The sequence below is a fragment of the Leucoraja erinacea genome, chromosome 1 (genome assembly GCF_028641065.1).
Source record: "Leucoraja erinacea ecotype New England chromosome 1, Leri_hhj_1, whole genome shotgun sequence".
Lineage (NCBI taxonomy): Eukaryota > Metazoa > Chordata > Chondrichthyes > Rajiformes > Rajidae > Leucoraja > Leucoraja erinaceus.
Genome location: NC_073377.1, coordinates 43,241,225 through 43,254,594, shown reverse-complemented (window position 1 = coordinate 43,254,594; position 13,370 = coordinate 43,241,225). Strand labels below are relative to the sequence as shown.

Genomic DNA, 13,370 nt, shown 5'->3' with positions numbered 1-13,370 from the left:
CCTATTCTAGGTAAAAGACTCTGTGTGTTTGCCCTATCTATCCCCTCATTATCTAAAATACTTAAGCACTCCAAGAAATATTCTCGCCTGCCCAACCTCTACCTGTACCACAGCCCCTCACAACCTAGCAAGATTGCCATAAATCTTCACTGCACTCTTTCGAGCTTAACACTTCCTTCCTAGAGCAGGGTTACCAAAAATGAACACAATACCCCAAGTATGACCTCACGGATATGAGTTTACAAAAAAAGACACAAAGTGGGTCATGCAGCATCCCGGGATAACATTGAGAGGTGACAATTCAGGGTGGGACCCTTCTGAAGGAACAGCCCAAGTTTTGCACTCGATACCCTGTCTGATGAAGGCCAAAGTACCAAAATCCTTTTGACCATTCTAAATACCAGTGATGCAACTTTCAAGGAACCATGTACCTGCACTCCTAAATCCTTCTGCTCTACGGCACTCCCCAGGGCACTACCTTTCACTGTGAAAGTCCTGCCCTGGTTTAACTTCTGTAAATGACCCAGTCATTTGCACAATGTGATACAGCATAGTTTTATTAAAGATCACTTACAGTACCCTTCAGCATGTTGTTATAGCTTGTGTAGCAACTATTCGACTGCCAGCATGAGTTGAGTTCTGATAATATAAACCGTGTAGTAGGCGGATCTTCTACTATTAAAGCACTACAATTGATTAGTGTGGAGTAACCAATCTAAATCTTTCCTTGTAAAAATGAAATGAAGCACAACTAAATGCAAGCCTATAAGCAGAAACACACTAATATGTGATGGCTAAATAATACAATAACCGAAACGCTATAGCGCATACAGGGACATATAGATGGTTACACAAAATCTCCATATCTAAGGGGTGGCCTACAGATCCGTCCTGCACGCGTGCGGTATAGATCCGCATCTCCTCCCTTCACCGGGGAAGTGACGGGAATTAACCGGGGACGGTGCCGGAGACCCACAGGGTGGAAGTGGCGAAGCCAGCGAGCGTGGTGATGCCGTGGAGTGCACGGTCAGTGATTGTTCTGCAGCAGCTGAGCGCAAGGGAGGAGTCAGTCTGACAGTAGGAAGGTACATCAGATGTGTGACCTCTGCATACAAAACTGCAGGACGTGGTTCCTTCATAGGAAGGAGATGTTGACGGTTGCGTCTGTAAAGGCCTCTGTCGGCGCTTACCAGGTAGGAGCGCGGTTCCTTGGCAGGGCTGTGAATGTGACCCAAATGGCCATAGCCCTTGTCGATCTGAAGGCGAACAACTTGCCCCCTGGAGAGAGGTTTGAGTGGTTTGCTGGACTTGATGAAAGATTGTTTCTTTGCATCGCGTTTCTGCTGGAGTTGTTTCTGGACAACGGGAGGTGAACGGACCTGTGGCTGCAACAGCTGCTGGGGCACGGGCACGGGCAGGGCAGCACGGGTTTGACGAGACATCAGGCGCTGGGTTGGAGACCCCAGTATTGGGTCGTGGGCGATGTTCCTTAAGCTGAACAGGTCCAAATATTCGTCAGATTTAGCAAGGTGTGAGCACTCCATTAATTGTTTGGCGCTACGGATTGCCCATTCTGCGAGGCCATTGGACTGTGAAAATTCAGGGCTGCTGGTGACATGGCGAAAATCCCATCGTTGAGCAAAGTTTTTAAAACACTGACTGGGGAACTGACTGCTGTTATCAGATAGGAGACGCGCAGGGGTGCCGTGCACAGAGAAGCGGCGTGACACCTTTTGGATGACTGCGTCAGATGTGATGGTTTGGAGTAGGTCAATTTCGAACCAGCCTGAATACGAGTCAACGAGAACCAGATAGTGTTTTCCACGCCACTCGAATATGTCGGTAGCGACATTGGACCATGGATGAGGAGGAACAGGGTGTGAGAGCAAAGGTTGTTTCTGTTGGTGTGGCATTAGGCTGTTGCAGACAGCACAGACTTCGACTTTTTCATGTATATACTTGGTCATACCAGGCCAGTAAAACATGCTCTGCGCTCGTTGTAGGGTTGCTTCCACAGTGGGGTGGCCTCTGTGGATGTACTTGTCCCAAAGCAGCTGGGATGACTGCTTTGTGACCCTTGATTATAACCCCATCCTGTAGTACCTGTTCGTTGCAAACTAGGTAGTACGGGCGAATCGCAAGCTGGGTACTGTGTTGTTTATCCAGCCAGCCATGCCGGATTCTTGAGGACAGTAATTGTAGAGTTTCATCGGCAGCCATGTGTTCTGCCGGGCTGCTTAGGCATTCAGTAGGTACGTACGACACCATCATTACCGTGAACTGGTCTAGTTCTGAAGGCTGTTGTTCGTAGGTTTTGCGTGGGGCTCTTGATAGTGTGTTAGCTATGCGCATGTCCTTGCCCTTTTTGAAGACTATAGTAAAGTCGAAACGCTGTAGCTGCATCATCATCCTTTGCAGGCGAGCCGGAGCAGCGGAATGGGTTTGTTCAGAATGGTGACCAGCGAACTGGTGGTCTGTTTCCACAATCACAGATTTGCCAAAAATAAAGTCCTTGAATTTCGTGCAGGCAAAAACCACAGCAAGCAGTTCCTTTTCGATCTGGGCATAATGTTGTTCAGTTTCTGTCAGGGTACAGGAGGCGTAAGCAACAGGTTTGCAGTTGCCTGTAGGCAAGCAGAGCCAAGTCCATATTGGGATGCGTCACATGTGAGTGTCACTGGCAACTTTAAAGCAAAGTAGGCGAGGGTTGGAGCACTGGCCAGTTGCAACTTGAGAATTTCGAAAACTCTTTGGTGCTGTGGGTATCAGGGCCAGGCAGTTTCCTTGGGAGTCAGTTCCCGCAGGGGGCAGATATATTTGTTGAGGTTGGGAATGAATTTCCTCAGGTAGTTGAACATTCCCAAGAATCTCTGTAAACTCATAACGTCAGTGGGAACTGGCATCTCGTTGATGGTGGTGGTCTTGGACGGGTCCGGTCTGAGACCATTACTGGTGAAAACATGGTCGACATAGTTGACTTCTGTGACGAAATCTGCATTTTAGAGGGTTGAGCTTGAGATGGATGTCTTTGGCATGGTCTAGTACTTTTTTTAGATAGGCATCATGTTCAGCCGTGTCGTGTCCAGCAACGAGAATGTCATTGACAATGATGGCGCATGGATACCCTGCAAATAATTGTTCCATTGTGCGCTGGAAAACCTTGCTAGCAGAGTTAATGTCGAAGGGCATTCTCAGGAATTTGTAGCGGCCAAAGGGGGTGCCGAACATGGTGAGATTGGACGAGTCAGGGTCCAGCGAGATCTGCAAAACAAACTTGTGACATCCAGAACAGAGAACACAGATGCACTGCCTATCTGAGCAGCAACTTCCTCTACTGTTCGCATCAGGTAGTGTAGGCGTTTGGTCACTGTGTTTAGGTCTCTGGGGTTGATGCAGATTCGGATTTCTTCCTTGTTTTTCTTTGTTGCAACCACCATGGTGGAAACCCATTCGGACGGGTCACTAACTGTAGCAATGACACCCAGGAACACCATCCATTGTATACTCTGTCACGCATCGCATGTGGAATGCCGTATGGTGCTCAGTCAGATTCAGATTCAGATTCAATTTTAATTGTCATGTCAGTGTACAGTACAGAGACAACGAAATGAATTAGACAACGAAATGCAACGAAATGCTCGGACCACATTTGGATCAGTGGCGATATTGTACTTGATGGGCAGCTTTCCAAGCTTGTCATCAAATAGTTCTTTGTATTGTGAAAGTATCTGCAGAGTGGAGCCCTCAGTGGAAGAGATTTGATGGACAGCAAGCCCAAATATAATCAGGTCTAGATCCTGGCATGCGTTGATGCCAAGCAGAGTTGCAGAATCCCTCGAACAATGAAAAACTTCAGTTTGTGAGCTTGTGACTTCACGTGGCAATTCAGTTCAGTTTCCCTAAGTGGAAGCAGTACCTCTCCCCCATAGGCTCGTAACATGGCCTTGGTGTTTTCAATATGTTCAGTATTACGAATTTGTTTAAATTCAGATAAGGACATGACATTACATTTAGCACCATGTCAATCTTTGCAAGCGCAATGTTGCTGTTAACGAGGAGAGACTTCAGGGTCAAGTTGCTAGTTAGTGGAAGCAAATAGGGAGTGGATGTCTGGACTGTTATCTTGGTTCATAGAGAGGAGATCAGGGGATGGCGCTTCCAGCTCTTGAAATTCGTTATCGGTAGGTCCATGTTTTAACAGGTGTACATTGTGTCTTGGGAATGAACGAGCCATGCGAGAACAACAACATTTCATGAAGTGGATACATTTCTTACAGTAGTGGCAAATTTTACCGTAAGCAGCACAGAATTCGCAACCTGGAGCATGGGAGCCATCACAGTTAGAGCACCATTCGATAGATCTCTGAGGCTGCCAGGGTGGGGTGGGTTCTGAACGCCGGTTACGATAGGAGGTGCTGGTAGCATTGACATTGAATGGGGATCGTGGCCCAGAGCCCAAAGACTTTGTGTAGGAAGCTGTAAGTTCAGCGATTCTGCAAGCAGGTTCAGCTCGGTCCAAGATCAATTCAGTGTCGTGAAACAATTTGTCTCGTACCTTGTCACTGAGTAAACCTTCTACCAGTTTGTCATGAATGAGATCTTCACACAAATCTCCGAAAAGACAGGATACAGCCATATGTTTTAAATCACTGAGGAAGTTATCAATAGGTTCTCCTTGCTGTTGGAAGCGAGCAAAAAACTTAGTATGTTCAATTATGGAGTTGGTTTGAATACAATACAATACAATACAATACAATACAATACAATTTATTTGTCACTTGAACCTCATAGAGGCTCAAGTGAAATGTTGTTTCTGCAGTCATACATACAAGAAAAAAAATACCCAAGACACAACACAATTCACACAGACATCCATCACAGCGCATCTCCACCTCGCTGTGATGGAAGGCAAAAAAAAAACATATCTCTCCCCTGGACTTCCCTCTCCCCCCGATGTCAGAGTCAAAGTCAGAGCCCCCGGCGGGCGATAACAATTGTCCCGCGGCCATTAACGCCGCGCCGGGTGATGCTAGGCCGCGCTCCGGGTCTTGTTGTCGGAGCCCCGGGCGGGCGCTGGCAAAGTCCCGCAGCCGTTGAAGCCGTTGAAAAATTTAAAGTTTCCCCCCCCACCCCCCGCCCCCCACACACACACGCACACACATACCCCATCAAAAAAATAAAAACTACATTAAAACGGGACAAAAAATAACAAAAAGACAGACGGACTGCAGAGGCCGCTGCGACGTGAGTCGCGCCGCCCACCGGAAGGTCGCATAGCTGTCTGAACTTAGTGAGCAGGACTGCAGGGTCATCCATAGTTTCAGCAGGCACCGCAACCTGGTTGTTGTGATCCATAACAGCAGGCGCGTAGTTAAAATGCTCTGAGCGCTTCATTGCTTCAGGGCCAGCAACATTAAGTAGTATAGAGGCATGCACGTTATGTGCAGCGTTGCGATAAGCAGCACAAATGTAATGGTTGTAGTCGCTCTCAAAGATGCGCCAACGTTCAGTGATGTCCGAGTCAAAGATCAGAGGATCTGGACGGCGAAGCGAGCTAGCCATGGTAGCGATAACGAGTATACAAAACAAACTAGGTGGACAAAATAAAACCCGATATATTTAAACGCGGAGTGGAGACAACCACTTCTTGACCCAGTCATTCGCACAATATGGTACAACATAGTTTTATTAAAGATCACTTACAGTACAATTCAGCATGTTGTAATAGCTTGTGTAGCGACTATTCGACTGCCAGCATGAGCTAAATTCTGATAATATAAACCGTATAGTAGGCGGCGCTTCTACCAATAAAGCACTACATTTGGTTAGTGTGGAGTAATCAATCTACAACTTCCCAAAACGTTAAACCTTTGTAGACAATAGACAAAAGGTGCAGGAGTAGGCCATTCGACCGTTCGAGCCAGCACCGCCATTCAATGTGATCATGGCTGATCATCCCCAATCAGTACCCCGTTCCTGCCTTCTCCCCATATCCCCTGATTCCGCTATCTTTAAGAGCCCTATCTAGCTATCTCTTGAAAGTATCCAGAGAACCGGCCTCCACCGCCCACTGAGGCAAAGAATTCCACAGACTCACAATTCTCTGTGAGAAAAACTGTTTCCTCGTCTCCGTTCTAAATGCTTACCCCTTATTCTTAAACTGTGGCCCCTGGTTCTGGACTCCCACAACATCGGGAACATGTTTCCTGCCTCTACCATGTCCAAACCCTTAACAATCCTATATGTTTCAATATGATTCCCTCTCATCCTTGTAAACTCCAAAGTGTACAAGCCCAGCCGCTCCTTTCTCTCAGCATATGACAGTCCCGCCATCCCGGGAATTAACCTTGTAAACCTACGCTGCACTTCCTCAATAGCAAGAATGTCCTTCCTCACATTAGGGGACCAAAACTGCACACAATACTCCAGGTGGGCCTGCACACAATACTCACAAGGGCCCTATACAACTGCAGAAGGACCTCTTTGATACTCGACTCCACGTTATAAAAGCCAACATGCCATTCGGTTTCTTCACTGCCTGCTGGACCTGCATGCTTACTTTCATAGACTGATGAACAAGGACCCCTGGATCCCATTGTACTTCCCCTTTTCCAAACTTGACGCCATTTGGATAGTAATCTGCCTTCCTGTTTTTGCTACCAAAGTGGATAACCTCACATTTATCCACATTAAACTTCATCTGCCATGCATCTGGTTTATCTGCATTAAACTCTATTAAACATTCCTCAGTCCTCTTGCCCAACTGATCTTGTTGTAGTTTTTGACAACCACCTTCAATATCTACAGTAACTCCCACTTTAATGTCATCTTCAAACATACTAATCATGCCTTCTACATTCTGATCCAAATCGTTGATAAAAACCTAGCAGCATTCCTTGAGACAAACCATTAGTCCGTGGCATAGTCTGAAAAACAACCTTCCACCATCACCCTCTGCTTCTTTCTGTGATATCACTTCACTATCCAGTGGGGTAGCTCTCCCTGGATCCTTTGCGATCTAACCTTTCAGAGTAGCCTACCAAGCGGAACCTAATCAAATTCCTTGTTGAAGTCAATAAGGACTGGGAATGTAGCCGGAGACCTTTATCGGGACGCCGCGGTCTCGATGCCTCCCGGATTGCCGCGTAGAAGCCTGGGTCGGGGCCCAGCCGGGACCTTGTGGGTAGAAGCCCGGGTTGGGCGAAGCGGCCGATGGAGCCCACGGTTGGGACCCGGGTCGGCACCACGGAGGCGTGAAGTGGGTCGTCGACGGTGGCGAGGCCTCGCGATGATCGGGCCTCGGCGATGGTGTAGCCTCATGGCGACGGCGATGCCTCATGGGTTGACCCACAGTCGATGAGAGCGTTGAGGAACCGCCATGAGGAGGGGATGGGAAGAACAATGGAGGACCGAGCATGGGGGAACTGCTGTGAGCGGGGAGGTGGGGGGAGAACAATGGACAATAAGGGGAAGGGGGTGGGGGTGGCATGGGACAATGGGTCCTGGCGTGGAGGTACTGCTGGGGGAGGGGCTGGGGCACAAAAGGGGGAGCCGGCGTGCTTTGCAACTTTGTCAGCGCCGTAGGTGGCCGCTATTTGAATACATTGTGTATGCAAGCAAAGAATCCCACTTTGCCTAGCCACCTGTGGCAATAAAGTATTCCCATTCCTATAGACAACTTCTATGGCTTTGCCCTCATCAACTATTTTGCATATCTCTTCAAAAAACTCAATCAGATTCATAAGACCTGATCTGCTATGTGCAGAAACATGCTGACTTTGCCCAATTAGCACCTGCCTATCCAAATGCATATATATCTTTTCCCTCAGAATCCTCTCCAGTAATCTGCCTACCACAGATGTTAGGCTCCCTGGTCCATAGTTCCCATGCGTTTCCTTGTAACCCCTCCTAAATAGAAGTACAGCATTAGCCACCCTGCAGTCTTCTGGCACCTCACCAGTCTCTATTGATGATTCACATATCTCAGCCAGGATGCCTGCAATTTATTCTCCAGCTTCCCACGGAGTCCTTGGATATATTTGATCATGCCCGGGAGATTTATCTATCTCCATACACTTTGAGAAGTACAGCAGCAATTGGACCATAATACTGATGTCCTTTTCCATGGTAAAAACAATTTTCATTGAGGATCTTGCCCATCTCCACACAGACATGACTGCTTTGGCATCCAAGGGGCCAGATTCTCTCTTTAGTTACCCTCTTTACCTTAATGTACATCACATTTATTTGAATTTCTCTTAATATTATCTGCCGGAGCTATCTCCCGCCCCCTTTTTGCCTCCTTATTTCCTTCTTTAGTATGCTCCTCAGTTCACACTTGTTCCATGCCTCCTTTTTCCTGACCAGAGCCTCAATTTCCCTCATCATTTAGTGCACTTCAGGCACATTGCTGCACACTAATCTGAGAACATGTCATCATGGCCTGGTTCAGTAACTTAAACACTTTGTTGACAAATATTAATTAACCTTCTGCACACTGACGGGTTGCTTGAATGCCTGTTCAGCAACTCAAACATGCATTATACGCCATACTAAAGGGCCTGTCCCACTTGGACGACCTAATCTACGAGTTTAGAAGACCCTAGACGAGTTGAAAAAAATGTCGAGGTCGTGTTGACTCACCGTTGTAAAAGACCTCCTACGACCATGTCTACGACCTCCTACGACTATGTCTACGACCTCCTACGATTATGTCTACGACCTCCTACAAACCCCCTCGACCTCAGTCTTCCACACCTAAGACCAACTATGACTAGCTACGAGTGGAAAATGATCACATGATAAAATGATGTCACGTTGCATTTTTTTCTTGGGCCAGTTACCGACCTACGACTACCGACGACTACCCACGACTAATACGACTACCATCACGACCTACTACGACCTACCTACAACCTACCTGCGAGTAAAAAGTATCCATTTTTTCCATGCCAACCTTTTTTTTTACTCGTGGACATTTTTTATCAGGCTGGAAAAAACGCCGCAACCTACTTGAGGCCACGAGTACGCGGAGACCACTCACGAGCATGAGGAAGAGTTACGAAGACCTCCTACGACCTCGTGGCGACCATGCTGCGAATGTGAGTCAAGGGCAAACTCGGCAGAGGTCGCCAATTAGGTTGTGAAAGTGGGACAGGGGCTTAACACAATGAGCTGAATGGCCTCCTTCTGTGCTGCAACCATTCTATGCCGCTATGACATGAGTGATCTGGCCAAAAATAGTGAGTGAACAACATCATTTTTTGGTTAATAGCTCTTCCTTTAATTGCTCACACTGCTTGATTTTATAATCTACCTTTGTTAAATATTTTTTTAGCCTCTGTTAAAAAGCCTAGAACAAGGCTAGAACCAGTTTTACTGTTCCTGACAAAATAAGAATTTACAGGTAAAGACTCACTTTTTTAAATCCCAAACAAACATTAGTTTCTTAACTCTTAATCAAATAAATTAAAATAAATCTAATCAAATTAAAATTTTAAATGCTCAGGAATAACAATACGATTATTCCTGAGCAATAACCAGCAACACCACTTGCCCTGTTTTCTTTCTCTAAATACTTTGTAGCCACAATTGTTTAGTTTGCATTCCTATTCATATTTAAGCCAATTCTCTATGAAAACTACCATCCGGCAATCAGCAACTGCAACTTTTCAATCTAATTTGTAATACTCTTTGCATTAACACCTCCGTCCCAACATGCTCTAGTTTGTTTTATTTATTTTCTTTACTTTTTGTTCACATTCTTTCTTCACCTTTCTCGGTCCTGTTGCTATTTTCTTTTTCCTTCTTTGACTTCCTGCATATTGTGCTCAATTGCAGCTTTTTTTTAAACCCTCTATACAGTGGAATACTGCTCTTTATTTACATAGGAAAACAATGGTGCTTTGAGTACTGATAAGAGAAGGCAAAGTATTTTAATAATTATCTTTTTAAAAAGAAAATAAAGATCCTTAAAGATAGAAATTGTTAAACACACCGTAATGTGTTCTTAATATGGTGGGTTACAGTGGGAAACATGTCTGTCTATTTTGGGGCTCTTCCTAATGTGCTTGTGTAAGTCATGTGAGTCTTGGGCATTTGGTACAGATAGGCACAGTAACACGCGGCTCCAACTTAATATTCATCATCTCTTGCCACAATGCATTCCCTCAACTCCTTACACTTTCTCTCAATTATGTGGCATATGCAAATGAATATATTATCCTTATTAGTAAACCTCCTCTTCCTCATGAATGACAATATTTCTTACCCTTCATCTTTTCCTCGGGCATCACTGTGTGGCATAACGACAGCAAACGAAGGAATTCATGGACTTTAGGATCACCAATTTTAACAGCTTCAACAAGACTGTGGTCATAGAACACAAATTTCAGATCTGCCATGGAATTAAATGAAAAGTCCACTTTCTCTGTTTGCTGTGGAGATGAAAAAAATGACCTGTTAGTATTTTCAAAATACATATTCATTACTGCATGTGTAGTCAAGTGAAACAATAACTTTGTGGACAACAAGGGAAATACTTGCTTGTATGAAGCAACCAGTTTGACATTGTGATAAGATTCTGTTTAAAAAAACTGTTGCAGTATCAGTTAACTCACTTGCCTTCATTCCCTTGAGGTTTTGGAAACATGAATGACTAGGATTAAATACATAGAGTGAAATAGTCTAAACCTGTGACCCTCATCTATATGTTTAAGTTACTCTCCTATGTTCACGATTGGTTGTGCCATTTCCTTAAACCTACATGTTGACATTTTACAGGCATATTATAGTCAAATTTAAAAATATTATAACAATATAACTTTTCCATCAAATTCAACCAAACTATTTTGGTGGAGTTAAAATTAATCATTCCTGTCCTTATTGCTGTGAATACCTCTGAAAATTATTGCACCTGAACTTGTCTTAGATTTGTATGGTTCAATACCTGGGATGTGGTACAGGTTCACCACCTCTCCTGTATTTAAGGATGACTCTTAAATTTCAACCAGGGCTCCCGCAATTTCCTCTCTGGTTTCCCACAATGTCCTTCGATCTATCAGATCAGGCCCTGGAAATTTGTCTACCTTCAAACACGACAATACTTTCAGTACTTCTTCGACAGTAACCCTGACTACTCTCAAGACACTTCCAGTGATTGCTCTAATTTCCTACATCCTACTGTCTTTCTCCTCGGGAAATACTCATTTAGGACCTTGCGCATCTCCTGAGGCTCCACACAGAGGTGACCACTTTGATTCCTGAGAGGTCCCACTCTCTCTCTAGTTACCCTTTTCCTCCTTATGTATTTATAAGGTCTTTTGGGATTGTCCTTAAAGCTACCTTCCAGAACTATCTCCTGACTCCTGTTTACCCTTCTGATTTCCTTTTTTAGTTTACTCCTTAGTTTAGTTAACTCCTTCCGGTGGGCGGCGCGACTCTCGTCAGCAGCGGCCTCTGCAGTCTGTCCGCGTTTTATTATTTTCTGTCTGTGTTTTTATGTAGTTTTTGTTATTTTTTGTTGGGGTGTGTGTGTGGGGGGGTGGGGGTGGGAAACCTTTTAAATCTCTCCCTGCACGGGAGACCCGACCTTTTTTCGTCGGGTTTCCGTTGTCGTTGGGGCCGCAATGAGGAGCGGCCTCCAACAGGAAGAGACCGGGGACTCTTCGACTCACCGTCGCCGTCGCGGGGCTGGCCGAGTCCGGAGCGGGTGGAGCGGTGGAGGAGCGCTGCTGCTGCTGCTGCTTCGGCCCGACCGGAGAGTCGGAGGCTTCAACGGCAGGTCTGTGGATGGTGGCACCGGGAGCCCACGGGTCCCTGGAGGGAGACCGCTTTTCAGGGCTCCTGAAACGGCGACTTCCCCCGCCCGAGTTGCGGGGTTGAAGAGCTCCTGGAGCGGGGCCTGACATCACTGGCCCGCGCGGCTTGGAATGGCCGCGGGACTCTGCGAGCGCACGCCGGGGGCTCTAGCACCGGGACCCGGTGTGCGACCTTGCATCACCCGGCGTGGCTTTAATGGCCGCGGGACAATCGCCATGGCCAGCCGGGGGCTTTGACTTTGACTCTGACATGGGGGAGGGGGGGGGGGGGGGGGGAGTGCAGTGGAGAGATAAGTTTATTTGGCCTTCCATCACAGTGATGTGATGGATGCTTATGTAAATTATGTTGTGTCTTGGGTCTATGTGTTTGTAATGTATGGCTGCAGAAACGGCATTTCGTTTGGACCTCAAGGGGTCCAAATGACAATTAAATGTATCTTGTATCTTGTATCTCTTGTTCCTGAAACTCCTCCAGGGATGCACTTGATCCCAGCTGCCTATACCTGTCCCATGCAGCCTTCCTGTTTTTGACTAATTTTTTCAAAAGGAGCCAACTTGGTTTCTCATTGGACTTCTCAGTGAATCCAGCAAAGAAATACAAACTTTGAAGGTTTCCCTGGACATATCAAGTTAACCCAGTCAGGATCATAGTCCATACAGCATGGAAACAGGCCCATATTGACCAAGATGCCCCATCAACACTAGTCCCACCAGCTTGCATTTGGTCCATATTCTTCTAAACTTTTCCTATCCATGTACCTGTCTAAGCCAAGCACTTGTAGCAATCCAGTGCCCCAAATGGAGGAAATTGCTGTTGAGTAATTTTCTTTTCTTTTTTTTATGGATTGGAATTTATTTGAGTTTTAAATGCATTTTTGATATATTTCAATTCATAAAAAATAATTCTCTAAAAAGTTAATATTTTGTTTTTCAAGTTACTGAGTATTTTTACTTGCCAGTCATAGTCATAATTTAACAGTATGGAAACAGCCCCTTCATTGTGACTTGACCATCCAACCAGGATGCCTATCTTCGCTCATCTCATTTTCCTGCATTTGACCCATATCCCTTTATTGCTTTCCTATCCCCTTATCTGTCCAAATGTTTTTAACTGCCGTGATTGTACCTGCCTCTACCAACCCTGCAGGTATTCCTTTATGTCATACCCAGTAAAATACTGCCTTGATGTCAGCTCATGTTTCGTCCATGTTTAGTGAAGTACACAGTTGAGTGGTCCAAAACTTCAACTGGAAATCAGTAAGTGCCACCTTAAAAGCTCTTGACACCTTGATGATAGATAGATTCTTGATTAGCATGAATGTCAGGGGTTATAGGGGAGAAGGCAGGAGAATGGGTTAGGAGGGATAGATAGATCAGCCATGATTGAATGGCTGAGCAGAATTGATGCTCCTACTACTTCCATTGCTATGTTGAAAATTAAGGGAATATTGATTAGGTAGTAATTAACTACACTGGATTTACCTTCCTTTTTTTATGAACAGGAAATAATTGGGCAATTTTCCACATTGAACAGAAGGAGTTAGTTAATGT

General features: G+C 45.5%; 1 protein-coding gene across 3 annotated transcripts in view; it reads right to left on the bottom strand.

Moving 5' to 3' along the window:
• Window positions 1–13,370, bottom strand: part of LOC129696117 (probable phospholipid-transporting ATPase IM) — a 199,420-nt gene that overhangs the window by 66,038 nt on the left and 120,012 nt on the right. For all 3 annotated transcript variants that reach the window (XM_055633597.1, XM_055633586.1, XM_055633606.1), the window contains one exon: window positions 10,271–10,436. In XM_055633597.1, the coding sequence (XP_055489572.1) occupies window positions 10,271–10,436 (166 nt within the window). The remainder of the gene's footprint in view (window positions 1–10,270; window positions 10,437–13,370) is intronic.